General features: G+C 55.0%; 2 protein-coding genes across 4 annotated transcripts in view; one reads left to right on the top strand and one right to left on the bottom strand.

The window, feature by feature from the left end:
* Positions 1–780: 780 nt before the first annotated feature.
* EPHB4 (EPH receptor B4) lies at positions 781–26,919 on the bottom strand. Of its 2 annotated transcripts, none has more exons than XM_054560307.2 (17): positions 26,369–26,919; positions 23,593–23,663; positions 23,035–23,322; positions 21,654–22,050; positions 18,590–18,745; positions 18,007–18,339; positions 16,972–17,150; positions 15,651–15,816; positions 12,092–12,194; positions 11,825–11,889; positions 11,276–11,389; positions 10,928–11,175; positions 5,579–5,794; positions 4,632–4,781; positions 3,694–3,887; positions 3,359–3,514; positions 781–1,804 (listed from the first exon to the last, which is right to left on the bottom strand). In XM_054560307.2, exons 1-17 carry the CDS (start codon positions 26,418–26,420, stop codon positions 1,675–1,677), a joined length of 3,018 nt encoding a protein of 1,005 aa, XP_054416282.1. In that variant the 5' UTR covers positions 26,421–26,919; the 3' UTR covers positions 781–1,674. The 2 variants fall into 2 exon arrangements, with proteins under 2 accessions (XP_054416282.1, XP_024105819.1); XM_024250051.3 differs by having other exon boundaries at positions 16,972–17,096; positions 26,369–26,918.
* Positions 26,203–27,303, top strand: part of SLC12A9 (solute carrier family 12 member 9) — a 40,580-nt gene continuing 39,479 nt past the window's right edge. Inside the window, exon 1 of one of the 2 annotated variants that reach the window (XM_054560313.2) lies at positions 26,203–26,437. In XM_054560313.2, coding sequence (XP_054416288.1) covers positions 26,419–26,437 — 19 coding nt within the window. In that variant the 5' untranslated portion in view covers positions 26,203–26,418. The remainder of the gene's footprint in view (positions 26,438–27,303) is intronic. The other variant, XM_054560310.2, reaches the window with a different exon arrangement.

Below are 27,303 nucleotides of genomic sequence, written 5' to 3' on the forward strand. Positions count from 1 at the left end.
AAAGAAATGGACCAGCCTAAGCCAGGCTGGACGGCTGGTCCTTGTCAAGACCTGCCCCTGCAGGTGTCGGGGGGAGGCCAGAAAGATCCCTGGAGAAAAGGACACAGAAAATGGCAAGAAAGAAAGCGGGGCCTTTGGAGGGGTAAGTTGGGGGAAAACAGGAGGTTCCCCCCCTCCCCTTTCCAAGAGGCTGGGAGAACCTGCCCGGGCAGCATCTTGAATGAGAGAATTGTCCTCGGCCTAGCCACCGGCGCCCCGCTTGTGTACACACGTGGGGGGTCCCTTCTTCCCTTCCCCCACAGCCAATGCAGACACTCTCCCTGCATTGCCTCTAGATCAACCGCAGTTGTCAACATCTGGCCCCCATCTGTCTCCATCCAACCGGACCCCCTGCTCCAGCTCCTGCCCCAGCCTCCCTCTCCAGTGGCTGTGGGGCAGGGCTGGGAGCTCAAGGCCTTCCCTCCCTCCCTCCTGCAGCAGCCTCTGGCCAGGACTGAGGCACCAGGACAGGGGAGGGAGGGGACAGCCCCACACCGGAGGTGCCCCAGGCTCTTGGCAGAGCCAGCTGGAGCCGTTAGAAGCAGCTGCGAATGATTCAATGATTCATCTCGCTTGGACCCCACCCCACCCCACCACCTCAAATACACCCTGGGGCTGATAACCAAGTTCCAGCCCCTACAGCCCTGCAGCCTCCAGACCCCTGACACCTCTCGGTCAGCCACAAAGCCCTCCCTACCCAGCCCCACTCTCCTTAGAAATCTAGTCCATCACTCCCATCACCCCTGGAGCTGGGACATGTCCCATTTTCTTTTATTTATACAAAAAGTTACTTTTTTAAATATAATTTAAGAACCCCTCCAAGCACCGGCGTCCGTTTCTGGGTTCCACCACCACCTACCGCCCCTTTCACTACCTCACCCCACACCCCTTCATGGGACACAGCTTGGGGGTCCCAGGCGGGGTCCGGGGATGTGGGATGACCAAGGCACTGTTCTGGAAACAGACACGATGATGGGCCCCTGTTTCAACTTGGGCAAAGGAGGCCATAGTGAAACAGGTTCCCTCCAACACAAAGTTATGACAAGGACGGTAGAAAAACAAAACGAAAAAACAAAAAGGGAACGGGGAGAAAAATGAAGACCAAAAACAAAACTCAAAAACCTTCAATATGAAGGCAGCAGCTGGGGGAGGGGCATTTACAAGGGAAAAAATGATTGAGTTTGGTGATGACAGCAGCAAGTTGGGACTACAAACCCCAATGATTTTGTCACTGGGCCCTGACACCCCTTCTTGCCCCCTGGGACAGCCCCCCATTCCAGAGCTGGCAAGGGAGTCACACTCTCTTTGGTCTGTGGGAATGCACCCATCAAGGTGAGGGGGGGCACCTGGGGAGGCTGGAAGATGATAGGCGCTTCCTTTTCCTCTGGTCACACCCAGTCCCGAGGGAAAGGTGCCCTCACCCTTGGTCTGGAGTTCCCCGAGGGGGCTGAGGGGTGATTTTCGCCTCCTATTATGGCAGAACCCCCAAATCCTGTCTCTCCAAATTGCCAACTCCCCACCCCACGGGCTCAAAGTGCAATCCAATGGGTTACAGGGCTGGGGGCCTCTGTGAGTCTCCACTCTGCCCCAGAAAGATGGGGAGGCGGTGTCCCTGGGGTGGGGAGTTCCTGCAGGTCAGTACTGCGGGGCCGGTCCTCCTGTCCCACCCGGGGTTCCCGGCTTGGACTGGGACTTCATGTGCTGGACACTGGCCAAGATTTTCTTCTGGTGTCCCGCCAGAGTGACTCCGATTCGGAGCAGGTCCCTGTAGAAGGAAAGGAGAGCTCGGTGAGACCCTAGGGTCCCTGTAGCCGCTGTCCTCGCTTGGCTCCTGAGCCAGTCCTGCCTCAGGATTGTGAGCCAATCAGAAAAGCCAGTGGGGGAGGGAGAACCGATGTCAACAGTTGCCGGGCAGTTTTAGGAGCCGGGCAGCCATCCTTCTGTGCAGCCGCAGAAGAGGGCAGGGCTGGAGGCCAGAGGCGGGGCCTTTGGCTTGGGTGCCAGGGAAGGAAGGAAAAGAGAGAAAAGCCCGCAAAATGAGACTGGGGGAAGAGGCCGCACAGATTGCCGTGGAGGGAAATGGAGACGTGAGAAAGAAAAGGCCGAAGTGGGAGAGGAAGAGCTGGGTGGAGAGGAAGAGGAGGTTGCTGATGGCTGGAGGCTGAGATAAGGGGAAAAAAGGGAGGGGAGGCCCCCTGGGTCAGAGAGAGGCTGGGAAGAATTAGGGAGGGATGTGCCCAGGCCCCGAGGGGCAGGGGCAGACTGGCCTGAGACCCTCTGGCTCTACCCTCCTGAGTAGCTGGGACCATAGGCACGCACCACCATGCCCAGCTAAATTTTTTATTTTTGTTTTGTAGAGATGGGGTTTTGCTATGTTGGGCCAGGCTGCTCTCAAACTCCTGGGCTCAAGCAATCAGTCCACCTCAGCCTCCCAAAGTGCTGGGATTACAGGCATGAGCCACCACCTGGCCTTCACATTTCTTTTTTTTTTTTTTTTTCTGAGATGAAGTTTCACTCTGTCATCCAGGCTGGAGTAGAGTGGTGCAATCTCGGCTCACTGCAACCTCCACCTCCCGGGTTCAAGTGATTCTCCTGCCTCAGCCTCCTGAGTAGCTGGTATTACAGGCACGCACCACCATGCCCAGCTAATTTTTGTATTTTTAGTAGACATAAGGTTTCACCAATTTGTCCACAATGATCTCGAACTCCTGACCTCAAGTGATCCACCCGCCTCGGCCTCCTAAAGTGCTGGCATTACAGGCATGAGCCACCGTGCCCAGCCTTCAGATTTCTATTCCTTCTATTTCTGTTATTTAACCTGGGGTGAGAGGAGATCTTGGGAGAGAAATGGGAAGGCAGAAAGGGGGAGTAGCAGACAAAGGCCAAGTGAGGATACGAGGCGAGGAATCAAAACCATTTCACATAAAAGCTGAAGAGGATCTCCAAAACCTAGCCCAATCTTCTCCTTTTATGGGTGAAAAAGAGAACCCAGATGACACATTGTTACTGTGAGAGCTGGGCCTGGAATGCAGATAGATGCACAAAGATAGCTAGGAAGTGAGAGGCGGAAGGGTGATGGCCCAGGGCCGTGATGGCAGGAGGAGGTGAGGCGGGCAGGCTGGCCCCAAAGAGTTCTTGGGTCCTCGGCTCCATGGGGCTGTGACTGCTCCTCTGGGGCCCTTCTAGGCATGGCATGAGTGCAGTGCGAGAAGACAGCATTGGCACCCGAAGCTGACCCCAAAAGCCCCTGCAGACCCCGTGGGCCTGACCCCAGCTGCCCTGCTCTCCCCGCCCCACTCCAGCTCCTGACACTACTTACTCGGCAGAGATCTGGCTGACCAGCTCGAAGGAGCCAAAGCCAGCGGCTGCGAAACTTTCTTCGTATCTTCCCATCTTGATGGCCCGAAGCCACTCGCCCACAGAGCCAAAAGCTGAGTAGTGAGGCTGCCGCTGGTCCAGGAGAGGGTGTGAGGCCCTGGTGGGCAAGGATGGGGAGGAATGCTGAGTACCAGGCCCAGGTCCGGGCGAGGAGGTGGAGCCCAGCCTTGGAGAGGGGGACAGAGGCCCTGCCACCCAACACTAATGAACGGACACTTCTGGGCAAGGAGTGGGGACAGAGAGTGGGAAGAAGGGCCCATTCTCTGCAGTCCTCACCCGCCATTCTCCCGGGCCACGATTTTGAGGCTGGCGGGGTTCCGGATCATCTTGTCCAGGGCGCTGACCACCTGGGGGAAGCGGGGCCGGGCATTCCGGTCTTTCTGCCAACAGTCCAGCATGAGCTGGTGGAGGGAGGTGGGACAGTCTGGGGGTGGGGGCAGCCGATAGTCCTGTTCAATGGCATTGATGACCTGGAAAGAGGGGAAGAAGCTCTGGGTGAGGCTGTCCAGGAAAAGCAAAGATGCTAAGAGGCCCAGGAAATGGTGACTTGGAAGATGGTAGGATAGGAGCCACAGCCCCCCAAAAAATAACAGATCCAGGAATCCTCCTAGCCGGAGTTGAAGCTCTCTGTGGCTGAAGGCCCCAGCAGCTCTTGGGCTATGATACAGACATGTTACCTCCCAACGCTGCCCTCCATCTCTGCATCCTTCTGCGACCCAAATATGCTGTACCCAACTCTTTTATTTATTTATTTATTTATTTATTTATTTATTTATTAAGACAGAGTCTCGCTCAGTTGCCCAGGCTGGAATGTAATGGCGTGATCTCAGCTCACTGCAACCTCTGTTCCTGGGTTCAAGCAATTATCCTGTCTCAGCCTCCTGAGTAGCTGGGATTACAGGCACCCGCCATCATGCTCGGCTAATTTTTTGTATTTTTTTAGAGATGGGGTTTCACCATGTTGGCCAGGCTGGTCTTGAACTCTTGACTTTAGGTGATCTGCCCACCTTGGCCTCCCAAAGTGCTGGGATTACAGGCGTGAGCCACCAGGCCTGGCCCTGCATCTCAACTCTTTGATACAAAGATCAATTCTTTTTGTCATCTGCATGGTCTCAAGAACCCAGCAGTGATGACTCTCTGGGAACCCACCCTTCACCCCAAATCCCAGTGAGAGAACACTCAAGGAAAGCTTGGTACGACCACGGGACACTTACGTCCTGATTGCTCATGTCCCAGTACGGCCTCTCCCCAAATGACATCACCTCCCACATCACAATCCCATAACTCCAGGCATCACTGGCGGAAGTGAACTTCCGGAAGGCAATGGCCTCCGGGGCGGTCCATCGGATGGGAATCTTTCCTCCCTGCAGAAGGAGGAGAAAAGGTGAGCTGGGGGACTCACTGAGGGACTCACCAGACCCAGCACACTGCCCCCCAGTCCCCCACCCACCTCTGCTTTTTTCCCCTAGCTCAGGCCCCAAGCCTCCTACTCTCCAACTCTGTTTGCCCAGGTTGGAGTGCAGTGGTGCGATCTTGGCTCACTGAAACTCCGCCTCTCGGGTTCAACTGGTTCTCCTACCTCAGCCTCCCGAGTAGCTTGGATTACAGGTGTGTACCACCACTCTCAGCTAATTTTGTATTTTGAGTAGCGACAGGGTTTCCCCATGTTGGCCAGGCTGGTCTCGAACTCCTGACCTCAGGCGATCCTCCCGCCTCAGCCTCCCAAAGTGCTGGATTTACAGGCGTGAGCCACCACACCTGGCCACTGTTCTTTCTTTTGAGACAGGGTCTTGCTCTCTCGCCCAGGCCACAGTACAGTGGCACATTCATAGCTCACTGCAGCCTCCCAACTCCTGGGCTTAAACAATCCTCCTGCCTCAACCTCCCAAATAGCTGGGACTACAGGTGCATGCCACTGCGCCTGGCTAATCTTTTAATTTTTTTGTAGAGATGGGGTCTTGCTACGTTGCCCAGGTTATCCAACTGTTATTTTCCTAGATATCTGGAAGTCAGCTTCCTGGAGCTGACTGTCCTCCCACCCACAGCCTGCTCCTGTATCCTCTCCCTGGAGCAGGGCTGCCAAACCCTCAGCCTCCCACCTTTCCAACCTGCCCTCCCCACCTGGCCCTAAGAAGCTCACACCCCTGGTCCCCAGCATTACCAGGGAGCTTGTGTAGGTGGGATCGGAAGAGTTCTCCTCCAGGAATCGGGAAAGGCCAAAGTCAGACACTTTGCAGACGAGGTTGCTGTTGACTAGGATGTTGCGAGCAGCCAGGTCTCGGTGGACGTAGCTCATCTCGGCAAGGTACCGCATGCCCGAGGCGATGCCCCGCAGCATGCCCACGAGCTGGATGACCGTGAATTGTCCGTCGTTTAGCTGGAGAGCAGATGGGGTGGGGGCTTGGTGAGGACAGCCCACCCACCGTTCCCCCTCCCATCTACATCTTTTTTTTTAGAGACAGGGTCTTGTTCTGTCGCCCAGGCTGGAGTGCAGTGGTGCCATCATAGCTCACTGCAGCCTCAACCTCTGGGGGGCTCAGGCAAGCCTCTTGAGTAGCTGGAACAATAGGCATGTGCCACTATGCCTGGATAATTTTTTACTTCTTAGTAGAGATAGGTTCCCACTATGTTGCCCACTCCTGGCCTGAAGCGATCCTTCCACCTGGGTCTCCCAAAGCACTGGGATTACAGGTGTTGAGTCACCGCACTCAGCCTCCTGTCCACTTCCTAAACTGTATCTGTCACTTCCAGACCCACCTCGCAACTCACCTGTAGGGCAAGCCCCCCTACTCCCTCAAGTGAGCCTTCCTCCCAAGTTTTCTCAGCTCTTGCTTCGGTATCACATTGCTTACAATGGTTCCTGCTTCAATGGTAAGCATTCAGTCTCTCCCAATCAGATTATAATTTGAAATATTTCAACTTTTCCTTCCATTTAACCTGGTACACTGCTTTATACCCAGGAAATACTCAACAAATGTTTTTCTGTTTTTTAGTTTTTTAGAGACAAGGTCTCTTTCTTTCTCCCAGGTTGGAGTGCAGGGGCACGATCTTGGTTCACCGCAGCCTTAAACTCCTGGGCTCAAACGATCCTTCTGCCTCAGCCTCCTTAGTAGCTGGGACTACAGGTCCACACCACTGCAACTGGCTAATTAAAACAAAGGGTTTTTTTTGGTAGAGATGGGGTCTCACTGTGTTTCCCAGGCTTGTCTCCAACCCCTGGCCTCAAGCAATCTTCCCACCTTGGCCTCCCGAGGTGCCGGGACTACAGGCATAAGTCACCTGAGCGACCTGTCTACAGGTGGAGATACATTGGTGCTGATCCAACCACAAAACTGTTCAGCCCTCTTGGACTAGCTGTGTGTGGATTTGAAAGAGAACAGTGAGGAACTGCAGTATGACCAATGATCAGTGCAACAACGAAGGTCTGGAGCCCAACCTTGACCTTTAAAGAGTTCGCTCTCACCAGGGAAACCAACAAGTCACAGACAGTAAACAAATCCCATCTTCTGGGTTCAGCTAAGATTTGGGAGACCGTCTGCAGCCCTACAGAACCAGGGACATAGAGTCCAAAAACGGAATTTTGAATCCATCCTCCAGACCTGCACCTGCCCTACTGCCTGCTCAGTTCGTGGCAACACCACCACTTGCTGACGGCCAGGGTATAGACCTCAGAGTTTCCTGCGAGCCCCTTTTCTCCCTCACCAGCCACTTCCAATCCATCAGCAAGTGCTGGTGGTGATGCTTCCAAGACATGTCCCAAATTCAAACCCTTCCCTTCACCCCACGGCCTGGATGCTGGCAACAGGCTTCTGCTGCAGGCCTCTCCCAGCTCCTGCTCTTGCTCCCCAGCACCCAGCAAAGAGATCTTTTTATTTATTTATTTTGAGATGTAGTCTCGCTCCGTTGCCCAGGCTGGAGTAAAGTGGCGTTATCTCGGCTCACTGCAACCTCCGCCTCCTGAGTTCAAGCGATTCTCCTGTCTTAAGTCTCCTGAGTAGCTGAGATTACAGGGGTGCACCACCATGCCTGGCTAATTTTTGTATTTTTAGTAGAGACAGGGTTTCACCATGTCGGCCAGGCTGGTCTCGAACTCCTGACCTCAAGTGATCCACCTGCCTTGGCCTCCCAAAGTGCTGGGATTACAGGTGTGAGCCACCGTGCCCAGCCGGGATCCTCTTAAACTACTCTCCTGCCAAAGCCCTCCAGTGGGTTCCCGTCACACTGCCCAATGCAGGGTCTACCATCTCTCCTCTGTTCACCAGGTTCACCTGTGCCTTCCCATCTCTCTCTCTTTTTAAGAGATGGGATCGCCCAGGCTGGAATGCAGTAGCGCAATGATGGCTCACTACAGCCTCAGTCTCCCAGGCTTAAATGATCCTCCCGCCTCAGCCTCCCGAGTAGCTGGGACTACAAATATGCGCCATCATGCTCTGCACATTTTTGTATCTTTTGTAGAGACAGGGTTTCACCATGTTGCCCAGGGTGATCTCTAACTCCTGGCCTCGAGTGATCCACCAGCCTCGGCTTCCCAAAGTGCTGGGATTACAGGTGTGTGCCACTGCGCCTTTAAGACCCTTTCTGTCTCTTCGACCAGGCACGGTGGCTCACGTGTTTAATCCCAGCACTTTGGGAGGCCAAGGAGGGTGGATGGCTTGAGGCCAGGGGTTTCAGATCAGCCTGGCCAACATGGCGAAGCCCTGTCTCTACTAAAAATACAAAAATTAGCCGGGCCTGGTGGCTCATGCCTGTAATCCCAGCACTTTGGGAGGCCGAGGTGGTGGGCAGATCACGAGGTCAGAAGTTCGAGACCATCCTGGCCAATATGGTGAAACCCTGTTTCCACTAAAAATACAAAAATTAGCTGGGCATGGTGGCGCTTGCCTGTAGTCCCAGCTACGCAGGAGGCTGAGGCAGAAGAATCTCTTGAACCCAGGAGGTGGAGGTTGCAGTGAGCCGAGATTATGCCACTGCACTCCAGCCCGGGCGACAGCAGGACTCCATCTCAAAAAACAAACAAACAAACAAAACCAAAAAAACCCCACATCAGATAAAGCTTCTCTTACAGGAAATACAGAGAGACAAGCTAAATGATCCCACAAGAAGAATTTCATAAGTCCAGAAAACAAGACATTCAGGCGGACAAGGGACCCAACCCTTCAGTGTGTCAGTGTCATCATAAGGAACTGCTCAAGATTTAGAGAGGCTTGAAAATATAATAATCAGCAGGTGTGGTGGCTCATGCCTGTAATCCCAGCACTTTGGGAGGTTAAGGAGGGAGGATTGCTTGAGTCCAGGAGTTTGAGACCAGCCTGGGCAACAGAGCGAGACTCCATCTCCACAAAAAATTTAAAAATTAGCCGTGCACCTGTAGTTCCAGCTACCCAGGAGGCTGAGGCAGGAGGATCACCCGAGCCAAGGAGTTTGGAGGCTGCAGTGAGCTATGATTGCACCACTGCACTCTAAACTGGGCGACAGGGTGAGACCTTGTTTCTAAAATAAATAAATAAGTAAAATATATATAATAACCAGGTACAAAGCCTGCTCCTGAACTGGATCCTGGTTGGAATAAAGCAGCATTGAAGGACATCTTTGGAACAACTAGAGAAACGTGAAAATCATCTGGGTATTCAATGACGCTAGGGAATCGCTATAACTCTGTTCAATGCAATGTTATTTTGCTACATAGAAAAATGTTTTGATTTTTTTAAAAAGATGCCTAGGCCAGGCATGGTGGCTCATGCCTGTAATCCCAGCACTTTGAGGGGCTGAGATGGGTGGATCACTTGAGCCCAGGAGTTCAAGACCAGCCTGGGCAACATGATGAAACCCCGTCTCTACTAAAAATACAAACATCAGCCGGGTATGGAGGCGCATGCCTGTAATTCCAAGCTACTCAGGAGGCTGAGGCAGGAGAATCACTTGAACCCAGGAGGTGGACGTTGCGGTGAGCCAAGAACGCACCATTGCACTCCAGCCTGGGTGACAGACGGAGACTCCATCTCAAGGAAAAAAAAAGCCTAATAAAGTTAAAAAAAAAAAAAAGTCAGTAAAATCTGGTAAAGTGACCAAATAAAGTAAGCAGTTCCCTTTCCTCTCTAGCCACATTTGCATGAAGGACCCCCGTTTGCTTTTTTTCACATTTGAAATGATTTGTTTGCTTTTTAAAAAGCCCGTCTATTTACTTGCTAATTTTCAGTCCCCACTGCCGCATCAGACCGTCTGCTCCCCAGGAGCAGAAATCCAGTTTGCTGTGTGCATAGCTTTATTCCTGTGTGCATAGCTTTATTCCTGTGTGCATAGCTTTATTCCCGGGGACTGGGAGGATGACCGGTGCGTAGAAAGCACTCAGTAAATATTTGTCAGAAGAAGGAATGACAGGCCAGGCACAGTGGCTCATGCCTGCAATCCCAGTGCTGTGGGAGGCTGAGGAGGGAGGCTCGCTTGAGGCCAGGAGTTTCAGACCAGCCTGGGTAACCTATTGAGATCCTGTCTCTACAAAAAGGTACATGAGTGTAGTTCCAGCTACTCAGGAGGCTGAGGTGGGAGGATCACTTGAGCCCAGGAGGTCAAGGCTGCAGTGAGCTATGAATGCACCACTGCATTCCAGCCTGGAGGACAGAGTAAGACTCTGTCTTAAAAAAAAAAAAAAATTGGTCGGGCGCGGTGGCTCATGCCTGTAATCCCAGCACTTTGGGAGGCCGAGGCAGGTGGATCACCCGAGGTCGGGAGTTCGAGACCAGTCTGACCAACATGGAGAAACCCCCGTCTCTACTGAAAATACAAAATTAGCCAAGCGTGGTGGCACATGCCTATAATCCCAGCTACTGGGGAGGCTGAGGCAGGAGAATCGCTTGAACCTGGGAGGCGGAGGTTGCGGTGAGCTGAGATCTTGCCATTGCACTCCAGCCTGGGCAACAAGAGTGAAACTCCATCTCAAAAAAAAAAAAAAATTCAATTAAAACAAAATTAAAAAAAAAAAGAAGGAATGACAACCTTCAGCTGTATGGGGCAGTGGGAAAGGAAGGTCCCAGGAGCCCAGCCTTTCCCAGAGGGAAAATTAAAGGCAGAGGGCCAGCCAGGCGTGGTGCCTCACACCTGTAATACCAGCACTTTGGGAGGCTGAAGTGGGGAGATCACTTGAGGTCAGGAGTTTGATACCAGCCTGGCCTACATGGTGAAACCCTGTGTCTACTAAAAATACAAAAATTAGTCAGCATGGTGGTGCATGCCTATAGTACCAGCTACTTGGGAGACTGAGGCAGGAGAATCGCTTGAACCCTGGAGGTGGAGACGGCATGAGCCAAGATTGCGCCACTGCACTCCAGCCTGGGCGACAGAGTGAGGCTCTGTCTTAAAAAAAAAAAAGGCAGAGGACCAGGGCTTAGCCCAAGAGGAAAAGGCTGGAGGAGGTGACCTGGGACCCACTGTCTGTCCTGGCTTCTTAACCTAAGTGGCCTCTGGGTGTAAGTGGGAACTCTGGGTGGCCGCAGAAGCCAGGGAGGGTGCTCACCCGCAGGAAGGAGTCCAGGGCGCCGTTCTCCATAAACTCTGTGAGAATCATGACGGGCATGCTGTTGGTGACCACACCCTCCAGGCGGATGATATTGGGGTGCTCGAACTGGCCCATGATGGAGGCCTCGCTCAGGAACTCGCGCCGCTGCCGCTCCGTGTAGCCACCCTTCAGGGTCTTGATTGCCACACAGCTCTCCTTCTTCCCCGGGGCCTTGAGTCGCCCCCGGCACACCTCGCCAAACTCACCTTCAAACAAGGACGCGGAGGTCATCAGCTCTCCCGTCCCGGTGTGGCCCTGCCCACCCCCGCTTCGTTCCCAGGTGCCCCGGCAGCCTTCAGCTCTCACCTGCACCAATCACCTCTTCAATCTTGACGTAGGAGACATCGATCTCTTTTGCAAATTCCCTCACAGCCTCATTAGGGTCTTCATAAGTGAAGGGGTCGATGTAGACCTTAGTACCTGAGAAATCAGGCAGGGCCCCGTCAGCCAGGAATTAACTCCCACTGGACTCAGAGGCTCGGCTCATAGCTCTTGGCCCCAAGTCCCTATCTCCGTGGTTTTTTTTTTTTTTTCCTGAGATGGAGTCTCGCTCTGTCACCCAGGCCTGGAGTGCAGCAGCGCGATCTTGGCTCACTGCAATCTCCGCCTCCCGGGTTAAAGTGATTCTCCTGCCTCAGCCTCCTGAGTAGCTGGGATTACAGGTGCCCACCACCATGCCTGACTAACTGTTGTATTTTTTATAGAGATGGAGTTTCAACATGTTGGCCAGGCTGGTCTTGAACTCCTGACCTCAAGTGATCTGCTCACCTCTGCCTCCCAAAGTGCTGGGATTATAGATAGGGGCCACCGCACCCGGCCCCAAGCCCCTATTCCCATCAAATTAGGGCAACCCACCGTGCCCGATGAGATACTGTCCGTGTTTGTCCGAATATTCTGCTTCTCTCCCACTGCTCTGCTTCCTGTAGAAAATGGGAAAGGAACAAAAGGTAAACTGAGTCACACATCTTTATGAGGCACACAGCGAAAGAAGGAGAGCAGGGATTGGAGAAGATTTCAAGTAAAAAGAGGCTGGGAGCAGCCAGAAAGGCTTGTCCTGTAGCACCCAGGCAGGTGGCCATCAACTGAGGGCTTCCAGGGGCCTCTGGGTGTCAGAGCCCTTACCTGAGGCAGAGAACCGCGACCACAATGACCACCAGGACCAGGACCACACCCACGACTGCCGTGCCCGCAATCAGGGCCAGCTGCTCCCGCCAGCCCTCGCTCTCTGCGGAAGGAAAGGCTGCTGATCAGGAGAAACTGATGGTCCTGTAGGAAGTCCCAGCCCTGGCTTTGAGCAATGAACTGTGATCTCCTGAGAACAGGTCCCCAGTACAGGGGACAGGTGGAGGGAGAGGACACAAGCAGGCAAGGTCAGGGAACAAACAGTGGGTTTCAAACTGTCCCCCAGGGGCCAGCAGGCTCCTCTGAAGTCCCTCAGGGCAAGGGAGGAAGTTTCGAAATCTTTTTACTGCCAGAGTAGTTTTTTGTTTGTTTTCTTGAGACGCAGTCTCACTCTGTCGCCCAGGCTGGAGTGCAGTGGTGCAATCTCAGCTCACTGCAATCTCTGCCTCCCGGGTTCTGCAATTCTCCTGCCTCAGCCTCCCGAGTAGCTGGGATTACAGGTGTGTACCACCATGCTCGGCTAATTTGTGTATTTTTAGTAGAGATGGGGTTTCACCAGGTTGGCCAGGCTGGTCTCAAACCAGCCTGGGCATGCCCAGCCGCCAGAGTGGTTTTGATGTGGTTCTCCATTCAATGAAATGTTCTAAAGGTGAAACATTTTCAGGTTTTTATCCAAAAAGTGGAAACAACTGAAATGTTCACCAAGACACAATAATAAACAAAATCAGCTATTTCCATACAACTGATTATTACGTCTCCGTAAAAAGAAATGAAATATTGGCCAGGAGCAGTGGCTCACGCCTGTTAATCCCAGCACTTTGAGATGCTGAGGTAGGAGGATTGTTTGAAGCCAGGTGTTCAAGACCAGTCTGGGAAACATAGCAAGACCCCATCTCTATCAAAAAATAATAACTAGCCAAGCATAGTGGTGAGCACGTTGTGGTCCCAGCTACTCAGGAGGCTGAGGTGGGAGGATCGCTTGAGCCCAGGAGTTTGAGGCTGCAATGCACTATGATCAGACTATTACATTCCAGCCTGGGTGACAGAACAAAATCGTGTGTCCAAAACAAAAACAAAAAACAGGCCAGGTCCAGGGGCTCATGCCTGTAATTACAGCACTTCGGGAGGCTGAGGTGGGCGGATTGCCTGAGCTCAGGAGTTTGAGACCAGCCTGGGAAACATGGTGAAACCCTGTCTTTAAAAAAATACCAAAAAAAATTAGCCGGGCATGGTGGCTCACGCCTGCAGTCCCAGCTACCTGGGAGGCTGAGGTGGGAGGATCACTTGAGCCTGGAGGTTGAGGCTGCAGTGAGCCGTAATTGAACCACTGCACTCCAGCCTGGGTGACAGAGTGAGACCCTGTTCCCGAAACAAACAAAAAACAAACCACAACCAAAAAAATCCACGAATATACACTACAACATGCATAAATCTCGAAAACATTCTGCTCGGTGAACAGTCACAAAAGACCACATTGGAAGATTTCAAGACAGAAAGTGGATTAGTGCTTGCCAGGGGCTAAGGCAACAGAAAGATCTGGGTGGGGGGTGATGGCTAAGGGCTACAGGGTCTCTTTTGAGGGTGCTGAAAATGTCCCAAAATTACTTGTGGTGGTGACTGCACAATTCTGTGAATGTATCAAAAGTCATCGATTGTACACTTTGAACAGGCAAACTGTATGGCCGGGGAACTGTATTTCAGTAAAGCTATTACAGAAAATTACAAGGTTTAGAAAGCCACTGGTCCAATGCTGGGTGTGGCGGCTCAAGCCTGTAATCCCAGCACTTTGGGAGGCCGATGCGGGAGGATTGCTTGAGGCCAGGAATTTGAGACCAGCCTGGGCAACATAGGGAAACTGTCTCAACAAAACATAAAAAAAATTAAAAAAATTTAGTTGAGCACAGTGGCACATGCCTGTAGCCCCAGCTACTTGGGAGGCCGAGGTGGAAGGATTGGTTGAGCTCGGGAGTTGCAGGCTGCAGTGAGCTATGACGGTGCCACCGCACTCCAGCCTGGGTGATAAAAAGACCCCGTCTCTTAAAAAAAAGAAAAAAAGTTAGGCGGGCCATGGTGGCTCACGCCAGTAGTCCCAGCACTTCGGGAAGCCCAGGCGGGTGGATCAGGAGGTCAGGAGATCGAAACCAGGAGGTGGAGCTTGCGGTGAGCCGAGATCGCGCCACCGCACTCCGGCCTGGGCGACAGAGTGAGACTCCGTCTCAAAAAAAAAAAAAAAAAAAAAAAAAAAAAATGTTAAAGAAAGAGGCCGGGTGCGGTGGCTCACTCCTGTAATCCCAGCACTTTGGGAGGCCGAGGTGGGCGGATCACGAGGTCAGGAGGTTGAGACCATCCTGGCTAACATGGTGAAACCCTGTCTCTACTAGAAATACAAAAAATTAGCCGGGCGTAGTGGCGGGCGCCTGTAGTTCCAGCTATGCGGGAGGCTGAGGCAGGAGAATGGTGTGAACCCGGGAGGCGGAGCTTGCAGTGAGCAGAGATCGCGCCACTACACTCCAGCCTGGGCGACAGAGCGAGACTCCATCTCAGAAAAAAAAAAAAAAGAAAGCCACTGGCCTAGCATATTAAAAATAACCTGTTACCTCCAATCCTCAAAGCCCTGCAGGAAGCTTCATGATATTCTCATTTTGTTGGATGGGGAATGGGGAGCTCAGGGGCCAGGTTGTTGCTAAACGACAAGCCTGCGGTGAGCTTTTTTTTTTGAGACAGAGTCTTGCTTTGTTGCCCAGGCTGGAGTGCAGTGGCACAATCTCAGCTCACTGCAACCTTCACCTCCCAGGTTCAAGCAATTCTCCTGCCTCGGCCTCCCGAGTAGCTGGGATTACAGGTGTGCACCACCACGCTCAGCTAACTTCTGTATTTTTAGTAGACATGTGGTTTCACCATGCTGGCCAGACTGGTCTTGAACTCCTGACCTCAAGTGATCCTCCAGCTTCAGCCTCCCAAAGTGCTGGGATTACAGGGTGAACCACTGTGCCTGGCTGTGCAGTGAGCTTTGATCGTGCAACTGCTCTCCAGCCTGGGGGTACAGAGTGAAGCAGGCCAGACTTCATGAAACTCAGCTGTTGGTTTTGGTTTTGACATCTTACATTCTCTCCTCTCTAGGGCATTCCATGTGATCCACAGGAAGAAGGACATGAAGACAGGACTTTGGCCGGGTGCAGTGGCTCATGCCTGTAATCCCAGCACTTTGGGAGGCCGAGGCAGGTGAATCACAAGGTCAGGAGTTCGAGACCAGCCTGGCCAACATGGTGAAACCCTGTCTCTACTAAAAATACAAAAAATCGGCCAGGTGCGGTGGCAGGCGCCTGTAATCCCAGCTACTTGGGAGGCTGAGGCAGGAGCATGGCTTGAACCTGGGAGGCGGAGGTTGCCATGAGCAGAGATGGCGCCACTGCACTCCAGCCTGAGGGACACAGCAAGACTCTATCTCAAAAAAAAAAAAAAAAAAAAAAAAGATGATGGGACTCTGGGGACCTGGGGTCTTTCCAGAACTTTGGGGGGTCTTTCCAACCCCCACCCTCACCCCCTTCCCCAGGCTCACCATCCAGTTGGGTCTGGCTGTGATGTTCCTGGCCGAAGGGCCCGTAGCCGGCCTCAGAGCGCGCCCGTACCTGCACCAGGTAGCTGGCTCCTCGCTTCAGCCCCCGCAGCTCTGCCCGGTTTTCTGACGTCTTCAGGAACCGCACGCTGCTGGGACCCTCGGCGCCCTGTCCGGGAGAGGTAGGGGGGTGGCCGTCACCCCAGAACCCAAGTTCCTGTTGCTCTTCCTGCCTCCTTCCCTTGTTCTCCACTCCCATCACTAGCCTGCCTTGCAACTGGTGAGGCCTTTGGGAGAACTTACATATGCCAGCCATGTGCTGTATTCATAATATCAGTCCTTTTTTTAAGACAAGGTCTTACTTTCTCAGGCTGGAATGCAATGGTGCAAACACGACTCACTGCAGCCTCGACCTCAAGTCGAGAATCACTTGGGTTCAAGTGATTCTCCTGCCTCAGCCTCCTGAGTACCTGGGACTACAGAGGCCCGCCAACACGCCCAGCTGATTTTGGTATTTGTAGTAGAGACGGGGATTTCACCATATTGGCCAGGCTGGTCTCGAACTCTTCACCCCAGGTGTTCTACCCACCTCAGCCTCCCAAAGTGCTGGGAATACAGGCATGAGCCACTGTGCCCAGTCTAATTTTTTTCATTTTAAGTATTTTTTTGTTTGTTTTTTGTTTTTTTTTTGAGACAGAGTCTTGCTCTTTGGCCCAGGCCGGACTGCAGTGGTGCTATCTCGGCTCACTGCAAGCTCCGCCTCCTGGGTTCACGCCATTCTCCTGCCTCAGCCTCCCCAGTAGCTGGGACTACAGGTACCCGCCACCGCGCCCGGCTAATTTTTTGTATTTTTAGTAGAGATGGGGTTTCACCGTGTTAGCCAGGATGGTTTCGATCTCCTGACCTCGTGATCCGCCCGCCTCAGACTCCCAAAGTGCTGGGATTACAGGCGTGAGCCACCGCACCCGGCCCATTTTAAGTTTTTTGTAGATATGAAGTTTCACCATGTTGCCCAGGCTGGTCTCAAACTCCTAGGCTCAAGCATTCTGCCCGCCTCAGCCTCCCAAAGTGCTGGGTATTACAGGCGTGTGCCACTGCGCCCAACCTGAGCCCCTGTGTCCAGCCACTGGTAACTATTACAGTAACTATTTTACAGATGAAGAGTCTGAGGCTTAGACAGGCTAAGGGGCTTACCCAAGGCTGCCCAGGGAATCCATGGCAGAGCTGGAATTCAAATGCCTGCCAGGTGCCTGCAACCCAGGTGTCCCAGCCAGGAGAGCACAACCCATTGCCCATCCACCCCAGGGCTGGGGGATGGCCTCACCTTCTCATGGTATTTGACCTCGTAGTCCAGCACAGCCCCACTGGGTGCCCGGGGAACAGCCCAGGCCAGGCTCAAGCTGCTGGGTGAGGACCGCGTCACCCGGATGTCAGACACTGCGGGAGGTACTGTGAGAGGCAGAGACACAGGGAACCCTTGTGCGTGGTAGGTCTGTCCCTTAACTTTAAAAAAATTTTTTTTTTGAGACGGAGTCTTGCTCTGTCACCCAGGCTGGAGTGCAGTGGCGCAGTCTCGGCTTACTGCAACCTCCACCTCCCGGGTTCAAGCAATTCTTCTGGTTCAGCTTCCCAAGTGGATTACGGGTGCCCACCACCATGCCTGGCTAATTTTTTTATTTTTAGTAGAGATGGGGTTTCACCACATGTTGGCCAGGCTAGTCTTGAACTCCTGACCTTGTGATCAGCCTGGCCATGTCCCTTATCTTTTCCAACACTTCCTCTGCTGGCTACACTTGTCTCAGTTTCCCCCTGGCTGTTTCGAGAATTCCTTCTCTCTGCCCCCAGTCCCACTGGGAGCCTTCCTGTACTTAACTCTCCAGCCCACCTTTACGAGCTCCTCACCCTCTTTCTTATTCATTTATTTTGAGAGAGGATCTCACTCTGCTCTGTCACCCAGGCTGGAGTGCAGCGGTGCGATCATAGCTCACTGCAGCCTCCGACTCCTGGGCTCAAGCGATCCTCCTGCCTCAGCCTCTTGAGTAGCTCGGACCACAGGCACGCACCGCCTCGCCCGGCTAATATTTTTATTTTTTGTAGAGACAAGATCTTCTTATGTTACCCAGGCTGGTCTTGAACTCCAGGGCTTAAGTGATTCACCTATCTCAGCCTCTGAAAGTGCTGGGATTACAGGAGTGAGCCACTGCACCCAGCCATTGCCCTCTTTCTGCCTCTTGCCCCCAAAGCCTTGGCCCCTCACACTTCCTGGGGACCCAACTTCGCAGCCCCTGCCTCTCCCCTTCAGGCCCTCAGTGACATCTCTCCCGCCAGACCACCAGCCACCCCAGCCCCCAAGTCTTACCCTCTCGGTCGGTGGTGACATTGACAGGCTCAAATGGGACGGGCCCCGTGGCTAAGGAGGATACCCCGTTCAATGCAGTGACCTCAAAGGTATAGGTGAAGTCAGGACGTAGCCCTCGAACCACCACCCAGGGCTCCACCAGGTCCCGGGGGCCGGGGTCAAAAGTCAGGTCTCCCCCACAGGGCGCGCAGGAGCCTCCGGGTCGGCACTCCCGGCAGCGGAGGGCGTAGGTGAGGTCCTCTCGGCCACCGGACTCCAGGGGGGCACTCCACTCCAGGTGCAGGGAGGAGCCGTTCAGGCGGGAAACCACGCTCCGCGGAGCTGAAGGAGGGGCTGCAGGAGACCAGGGAGTCAGGCAGAGGCCGACCTGCTCTGCGGTGGTGGGGAGAGGGCAGTGGAGGAACCAGCAGCCACGCTGGACTCTTGCCTTGGAGACAGCGGGCTCCACCTGTTCCTCCGGGCTAGGGACCAGCATGCCAGGGACAAAGTGAAGAAGCCCAGGGAAGATGGGGGCCATGTCAGGTCCACCTCAGGGGTCTGTGACCCCTCCCCAGTGAACTGCACCTGGGTGCTGGTCACTTACTGGTGCAGGGTGCACCCCGGGGGTCTGTGCGTGCCCGGAAGTACCCGATGCGGCACTGGCAGACGGCTGATCCAATGGTGTTAGAATGGCTATTGGCTGGGCATGGCTGGCAGGACCCTTCTCCTGACAGGGGCTTGAAGGTGCCCTGGGCACAGGCTGAGAGAGAGAAAGCATTCATCAAAAGCATGCACAAAAACATCCATCTGCACGGTGGGCTCGGTGGCTCATGCCTCGAATCCCAGCACTTTGGGAGGCTGAGGCTGGAGGATCGTTTGAGCCAAGGGGTTCAAGACCAGCCTGGGCAACACACTGAGATCCCATCTCCAAAAAAAGAAAAAAATTCCAGCTGCTTTTAAGGCTGATGAAGTGCTAAGGTGGGAAAACAGACAAAAGATCTCAAAACCTCTCCTCTTAGAGGAGAAAGGAGACTCTCTCCAGAGAAGGGGTCCTAACCTGTTTTGACCCTGATCTCAGCAGTCTGGTGAAGCCCACAGAAAGACCTCTACTCCAACTTATGATTTTAAATGCACACCACAAAATACATAGGAATACCAGGGAAACCAATTAAGCTGAAATGCAATGAAACATGAGGAAAAAAGTTTGGGCTACAGCAACATTTGTGTTTCTTTATTAAGATACAGCAGCAAGTCTCCTAACCTCTGTAATACTGAAGTCATCATGAGCAAAAACAATGTTTTGGCACTTGGAATGGGCCTGTAAGTACCTGTGATTTTTTTTTTCCTAAGAAGGCCAAGGCGGGCAGATCACTTGAGGTCAGGAGTTCAAGACCAGCCTGGCCAACATGGTGGAAACCCGTCTCTACTAAAAATACAAAAGTAGCTGGGTGTGGTGATGCATGCCTGTAATCTCAGCTACTACTTGGGAGGCTGAAGCAGGAGAATCACCTGAACCTGGGAGGTGGAGGTTGCGGTGAGCTGAGATCCCGCCACTGCACTCCAGCCTGGGCAAAAAGAGCGAAACTCCTTGTTGGAGTGCACTCCCAGACTGGAGTGCAGTGGCGTGATCTCAGCTTACCACAACCTCCGCTTCCTGGGTTCAAGCGATTCTCCTGCCTCAGCCTCCCAAGTAGCTGGGATTACAGGCATGTGCCACCATGTCCGGCTAATTTTGTATTTTTAGTAGAGACAGGGTTTCTCCATGTTGGTCAGGCAGGTCGCCCAGATAATTATTTAAGAAATTTTTTGTAGTCCAGGCGCGGTGGCTCACACCTGTAATCCCAGCACTTTGGGAGGCCGAGGTGGGCAGATCATGAGGTCAGGAGATCAAGACCATCCTGGCTAACATGGTGAAAACCCCATCTCTACTAAAAATACAAGAAATTAGCCGGGTGTGGTGGCGGGCGCCTGTAGTCCCAGCCACTCGGGAGGCTGAGGCAGGAGAATGGTGTTAACTTGGGAGGCGGAGCTTGCAGTGAGCTGAGATAGCGCCACTGCACTCCAGCCTGGGCGACAGAGCAAGACTCTGTTTTAAAAAAAAAAAAAAAAATTTTTTTTTTAAAGACAGGGTCTTGCTCTGTCGCCCAGGCTGATCTCGAACTCATGGGCTCAAGTGATCCTCCCATCTTGGCATCTCAAAGTACTGGCACTACAGGCATGAACCACTGTGCCAGGCAATACCTGTGATTTCCATGGGGCCCAAGTGTCATGTCCTGCTACAACTGCAGGTGGAATTTCAAATAGAAATTAATGAATTTCAGGTGAAAATAAAGTCTTTTTTTTTTCCAGCTGGGTGTGGTGACACACGCCTGTAATCCCAGCACTTTGGGAGGCCGAGGCGGGCAAATCACTTGAGGTCAGGAGTTTGAGACCAGCCTGGCCAACATGGCGAAACCCCGTCTCTACTAAAAATACAAAAATTAGCCAAGTATGGTGGTACATGCCTGTAGTCCCAGCTACTCTGGAGGCTGAGGCATGAGAACTGTCTGATTCCAGGAAGTGGAGGTTGCACTGAGCCAAGGTCAGGCCACTACACGCTAGCCTGGGCGACAGAGCAAGACTCTGTCTCAAAAAAAAAAAAAGGCATTTTTTTCCTCCATCAAAGCTCACAGATTCTTGCCGGGCGCGGTGGCTCACGCCTGTAATCCCAGCACTTTGGGAAGCCGAGGCGGGTGGATCACGAGGTCAGGAGATCGAGACCACGGCGAAACCCCGTCTCTACTAAAAATACAAAAAATTAGCCAGGCGCAGTGGTGGGCGCCTGTAGTCCCAGCTACTTGGGAGGCTGGGGCAGGAGAATGGTGTGAACCCGGGAGGCGGAGCTTGCGGTGAGCCGAGATCGTGCCACTGCACTCCATCCTGGGCGATAGAGTGAGACTCTGTCTTAAAAAACAAAACAAAACAAAACAAAACTCACAGATTCTCTAGAAAACCAAAGGGTAAGAAGCCCTGCTCTAGAAAGAAGGCTAAGTGAGAATTCAGTATCAGTAAATTAGAGACTCACAATGAACAAGTGTGGAGACCTTAAAGGCTTTGTCCTGACACCAACAAGGTCCACCCCACAGGACAGTCCTGCAGCCCAGGCCAGCCTCCCATGTTCGGAAAGCAGGGAAGTTGGCCAAGGTTAAAGAGAAGTCTGGAAATGAGAAAGGGCTCAGAAAACAGACCCTCTAGTAACTGAGTCCTCAGGAGAGGGAAGAGCATTTGAAACGGAAACTTGGCTGGGTGCCGTGGCTCACGCTTGTAATCCCAACACTTTGGCAGGCTGAGGTGGGCGGATCACAAGGTCAAGAGTTTGAGACCAGCCTGGCCAACATGGTGAAATCCTGTCTCTACTAAAAATACAAAAATTAGCCAGGCGTGGAGGCGTGTGCCTGTAGTCCCAGCTACTCAGGAGGCTGAGGCAGGAGAACTGCTTCAACAGGAACCCGGGAGGCAAAGGCTGCAGTTGAGCAGAGACTGCGCCACTGCACTCTAGCCTAGGCGACAGAGCAAGCCTCCATTTCAACATCTAACAATACAAAATGGAAACTTAAGTGGGTCCTGAGTGGAGTTCAGGACTCTCCCCCTGGATGAGCAGTAGTCACAGGGGAAGCTCCAGCTCTCACCTCGGCACTTGGTGTTCCCCTCGGCTGCCTCGAACCCCGGAGCACAGCTGCAGCCTGTGACCGGCTGTTCGGCCCACTGGCCATCCTCACGGCAGTAGAGGCTGGGGCTGGGGCCAGGGGCGGGGATGGCATCCACCACGCAGCTACCGGCCACGGGCACGACCAGCTCCCGAGGCACGGTCTCCGGGAAGCGGGTCAGGTTCACAGTCAGCTGGGCGCACTTTTTGTAGAAGAGGTGCAGGGACAGCAGGGCCATGCAGGCGCCCTGGTCCTGGAAGGCCAGGTAGAAGCCGGCCTTGCTGAGTGGTCCCAGACGCAGCGTCTTGACATTCACCTTCCCCGTGGCCTCAGCCCCAGGGCGCTTCCGGGTGAGATGCTCTGCGGCCACCGTGTCCACCTGCCGGGGCGGGGGAGGCACACCGCTGCTGTCCCCACTCCCTGAGGAAGGACTGTGGTGTTCTTCCCAGCTCACCCTCCCGGATCTCCTTGGTTCCCGTTCCAGAACCTTCCCTCCACCTTCCCCAGGGCACACTTTCTGCAGGCCCCCACAGTCCATTCATCCTTGCAAAGCTCCTGCGATGTGCCCAGCCTCTGGCCTGCACCTCTCCCCTTTTTATTCACTCGTTCTACGAACATTTACTGACACTGACGCCACGCCAGGCCCTGACCTCAGTGTCAAGGAGACAGCCATGAATGAATCCTAGGGAAGTTATAAAGTACCATGAGGCCGGGCATAGTGCCTCATGCCTGTAATCCCAGCACTTTAGGAGGCCGAGGTGGGAGAAATCTCTTGAGCCCAGGAGTTAGAGACCAGCCTGGGTAACACAGAAGACCCCGTTTTAAAAATATAGATATAAAAGAAAAATAAAGTAAAATGAGTGCCGAGACAGGCAGGTGGACACAGGTACGCAGGATTGTAGGGAGGAGACAGTCAGCCAAGGCGGCACAGGCAAGATCTCGGAGCTGGAACTTGGAAGACAAGTAGGGGTGTGAGAGGCAGAGAGGCCCCCAGGTGGAGACATCACTGCTGCAAAGTCTCGAGCTGGAAACCAGCCAGGTGCAGTCAGGGAATGGGAGAAACTCAGTGTGGCTGGAGCACAGTGGGGTAGGGTGGTTGAGGTGACTGGAGGAGAAGCCTGACACCTGGGCCTCCCTGGGGGCCGGGCCAGGCAGCCCGCATATATTCTGCTGCTCCGCCCAGAAGATCACCCCCTTTCCTCCCCAGACCTAAGCCTCCTGCTTCCAGCCCCCCACGCGCAGGCCAGAGGCCTCACAACTACATCGACTGGCCTCAGAACTACATCGGCTGCCCTCCAGGCCACGGGCCTGCTGGCTGGAATCCCACCTTGGCTGTGACTGAGCCCCGGGGGCACCTAAGTACCTTGATGTAGGGGTTCTCCATCCAAGCTGGTGTGAGGGCCGTGGCCGTGTCCGCATCGCTCTCATAGTAGAAGACGGTGAAGGTCTCCTTGCAGGAGCGCCCAGCCCGAGGCAGGGACAGGCACTCGAGCATGGTGAAGCGCAGCGTGGCGTACACGTGGACGGCGCCCCGCCGCGGGACCCAACCCGTGCGAAGCCAGTGGGCCTGGCCTGGGGCGCGCTGCACGTCACACACCTCGTAGGTGCGCACGCTGTGCTGTTCCTCATCCAGGCCGCTCAGTTCCTCCCACTGCGCAGAGAAGGAGGTCAGCTAGGGGGCTGGGGAGACGCCAGGGAGAGGGCTGCATGGGGTGAATTCTATAAAGTGAGAGGGACTGAGGAAGGGGGGGCCGCTGGTACTGCGAGGAGGGCGCCTCTGAGGAGCTCAGACGACACTGCTGGGGCTGCTGTCATCTGGGGGGACAGGGGAGAGGAGTGGCACGCAGAAAGCAGGCGGCACAGACGCCCTCTCCTCCCTCAGTTTCCCTCCAGAGCTCCAGCTCCTGGGTGCAGCTCTCACCTGCCCGTCCACCTGAGGGAACGTCACCCACTTCAGATCCGCAGTTTCCAATTTTGTGTTCAGCAGGGTCTCTGAGACAGACAGAGAGACAGAGTCAGCGCTTGGGGTGGGGGAGGGAGGTCAGGAACACCAGATCCCTGGGAACCGAGGCAGGTGGATCCTCTTAGCTCTGAGCCAGAGAAGTTGGGGGTCCAAGAGGGGAGCAAGCCCTGCCCTCTGCACCCGCCTCTGATTTCTGGCCTCTTTTGCTAAGTGCCAACCCCACCCCCAACATCTGGTAGGCGTGGGGCTCCCTTGGGATACCCCAGATCTAGGCCTCCCTGGAAGAGGGAGGGAGATCAAAATGGACGGGGAGAAGGGGCGGCAGCTCAGAAAGGGTTAAAATGAGAGCCGTGCCCTGGTCCTCACCCCCACGAGCAGAGGCTGCTGGTGTGTTGAGGGGAACCTCTTGTCTCAGCCTCCATGTTTCCTCCCCTAAGTCCCAGAATCGGCCTCTCTACCCCACAACTTCATTCCCTGTCCAAGACCCCTCCCTGCTTTCAGACCAAACACCCCGTCCTTCCCTCCTTGAAGGGAGTGCTCTGTGCCTGGGGCATAGCCCTGGCCCCCATCCCAGTACCTCCCTCCCCACGAGTGCCCTGATCAGGAAGCATTGGAGGTCGGGATGCTAGGGTTCCCAGGCTCCCGCCGAGGCCTCACATCTGGATTTGGTTACGGGAAGGCAGAGGGGAGGAGATTCTGGGGGGCGGTATGAATGGGAGGGGTGAACACACCTGGCTTGGCTCGGATCATCGGGGGAGGGGACAGGCACTGGAGGAAGGTGGGGGATTAGGAAAAACTGCACATTCCCTGGTAGTGGAGAGTGGAGGAGGGAGGGTAGAGGAATCCCCTCGGGGGTAGGCAATGTGGGGGGCAGCGGGCGCTGGGAAGGGTGGAGAGGGGAGCCAGAACACCTGGCTCCCACCCCATGGGAGCTGCAGGAGAGAAGGGAAAGAGGGTGGGTGAGGCAGACTCTTCCTGGGGACCAAATGATGTCCTCCAGCCAGGGGTCAGGTGGGAAGCCAGCCAGCCTGAGGTGAGAGGCGCAGGGTCCCCATGGGTGGCAAGAGACAGCCCTGCTCGCTGGGGACAGGATGCCCGGGTTCTGGGAAGGGGGTGGATAGAGGCTGCCGTCTCCACCCTCCATTGTTCCAGCCGGGATAGTGTTTTCCTGTCTCCAATTTACACACTGTCTCTGCCTCGGGCTGTCCGCGGCCCAGAGCGAGCGCAGGCTCCCTTTCTGCTTCCCAGCTCGGCTGCAGCACGCTTTGATCTGTCAGTTCGCATGTCTCTCACCTATCTCTCCTCCACTCTCTGTCCACCTCCATTTCTCTTTCTGACAGTCACTATCTCCCCTTTGCTTTCGGCCTCCACTTCTCGCCATTCCTCGCGGCACAGGGCCTTGGATAAACTACTTAACCTTAACTAAGCCCCAGCCTCCTCATCTGAAAAATGGGGGCAATAATAGCACCACCCTCAGCGTTGCTGGATGGGTGAAATTAACATTTGTAAGGCGCTCAGCACAAGCCTGGTGCTTGGAAACACTCAGGTAATAGGTGTCACAATCACCATTTCCTCTTTGCGTCTTTCCTTCTCACCACACCTCGTCCTCGTGGTTTTTCCACCCCTTCGGCCTTCCTCTTCCCCTCGTTCATGGTTTTTGTTCCCCCTTCTCCTTTAGCTGAGCTGGGCAAGCCTCCCCTCACTCCCAACCCCACACCTAGCCTTTGATCCTCAGCCCAGGGCAGTCCTGCCTAGCCAGGGGGAGAGGGTTTTTCTAACGCCGCTGAATCCTTCCCTTCGGGAGTCCCTCATAGCCTACCCCCCATAACCACTTTCATACCAGACAGAGAAAGGGGGGTGTTGGCAGCTCACTGAAAGGAGATTAGGGACACAGGAGAGTTTCTAGGGCTCTTGGCTCCCCCTCTAGGGGACCAGGAGGGACAGCGATCCATGGCCAAAGAAATGCTTGGAGAGACCAGGAGGCGGGAGATAGGTTGGGTTAGTTAGGGCGATGTGGGGGCCGTGTAGGTCAGTTTCTACCTGGGGGCTGTGTAGGTCAGTTTCTACCCGCTCCTAGGTCTCAAGGGAAGCCCGGGACTCACCTGGGGCCGGGGTCTAGACCGCATTTAAAGGGATGGGGTGCAGCCTGTAGAAACCAAGGAACCACTCTATAGGAGGGGCAGGAGCAGTGGGTGGGAGAGCGGTTTGGGGGTTTGCTGTGCGAATGCAAAGGAGGCCATCCTGTTGCAAGAGTTTGGAATTGGAGGATCAAGGTGTGATCGCTAAGGAATTGGCGGTGGGGGTCGTTTTAGGGCCTAGCAGGAAAAGTTGTGCCTTGTCTGCTGTTGCTTCTCCAGAAACCTCCCCTCATGTAGGGCGGGAGGTGGGACTGGGACAGAAACTTTGCAGTAGTTTTGAATAGTGGGGTAGGGAGGAAAGGAAAGGCAGCCAGGGGCGTATGTAATCAGCAGTGAGAGTTTGGGGAGCCCGGGCAGGGAAATGTCCCGGGTCGTAGCCAGACTCCATCTCTTTCCCAAACAAAAGAAAACTCCACTACCCGTCGGGCGCCTCTTCCCCGCCCCCCTCCTGTTCCAGCACTATCGGTCCAAAGTGTTTGGGATTGGAGTGCCCGGGTAGGGGTAGACAGAGGCCGGCCCCTCCACTCCGAGGCCCAGATGTGGGGGGGCGGAGGTCCCAGGAGTGACGGGGTGGGCCCCCCCCCCAGGAAACTCACCTTCCAAAGCTGCAGCCAACGAAGCCCAGCAGAGCAGCGCCCGGAGCTCCATGGCGCCGCCTCACTCGGGTAGGATCCGAACTGAGTTTGGGGGGCCCTCGCCCCCCCAGGTCTGACTCTCCCTGGGCGGGTGGACGCTGATTCTCCGCGCAGGACTCTCTGTCGGGGCCCTCAGCGCGGGCCCATGCGGGCGTGCGGGGCACCGGGCGGCGGCGCCAAGTGTGGACCCGCGTCTGTGCCGCGCGCGCGGGCGGCGGGCCCGGAGCGTGCTGGCAGTGGCCGCGCCGGGCGGGCGCGCAGCAAGACGTGGCTGGGGTTGGGGTCCCTCCGGGGCCTCGGGGTCCCGCCCCGCGTGGCGGGGGCTGAGCCGGCCGCTCGCGGTCTCCCCCCCTCCCTGGAGTGGCTCTGCTCGCGCCGCCGGGCCGAGTGCTCTCCTCGCGGGCGGGGATGGTGGGAGCCCGAGCGGAGACGAAGCGGGAGGGAGGGAGACTGCGGCGCGGAGCCGGGCGGGCCGGGCCGGGGCTGAGCTGCGCTGGAACTGGGCCGGGCGGCGCCGGGCCCGGGAGGGAGGGGCGCGCGGGGGGCGGGGGCAGCTCTCCCAACGCTGGGGCTCTGCGAGGGAGCCCCGGGCGCGCTGATTGGAGCTCACGCTACTGAATAATTCATGAGGGAAGCGGAGACGGGCACCGAGTGGAGCAGGTCGGGAAGTTGAGAGAAAGTTTGGGAAAGCGGGAGGGGCGGCGGGTGAGAAACCCCGGGACCGCCCAGATGTGCGCCGTGGCGGTGCGCGCCGTCCAGGACCGAGCATGTCGGGGCTGGGGCCCAGGGACCCCCGGGACAGGCCCGAACCCGGCTGGCACCAGGGAGCAGAGAAAACACACACCCAGCAGCAACACGGAGGGCCGCCCAGGCGTGCACGTAAATGGTCACCGCGC

Source organism: Pongo abelii, chromosome 6 (genome assembly GCF_028885655.2).
Source record: "Pongo abelii isolate AG06213 chromosome 6, NHGRI_mPonAbe1-v2.0_pri, whole genome shotgun sequence".
Lineage (NCBI taxonomy): Eukaryota > Metazoa > Chordata > Mammalia > Primates > Hominidae > Pongo > Pongo abelii.

What these genes read in the sequence shown, in the direction of transcription:
- EPHB4 (XM_054560307.2), bottom strand. Translation starts at nt 26,420, where the DNA reads ATGGAGCTCCGGGCGCTGCTCTGCTGGGCTTCGTTGGCTGCAGCTTTG. An exon ending in GTTGGCTGCAGCTTTGGAAG is followed by an intron (nt 23,664 to 26,368) that starts GTGAGTTTCCTG and finishes TGTCTGTCTCAG; the next exon opens with AGACCCTGCTGAACACAAAA. An exon ending in GGGGAACACCAAGTGCCGAG is followed by an intron (nt 18,746 to 21,653) that starts GTGAGAGCTGGA and finishes TCTCTCTCTCAG; the next exon opens with CCTGTGCCCAGGGCACCTTC.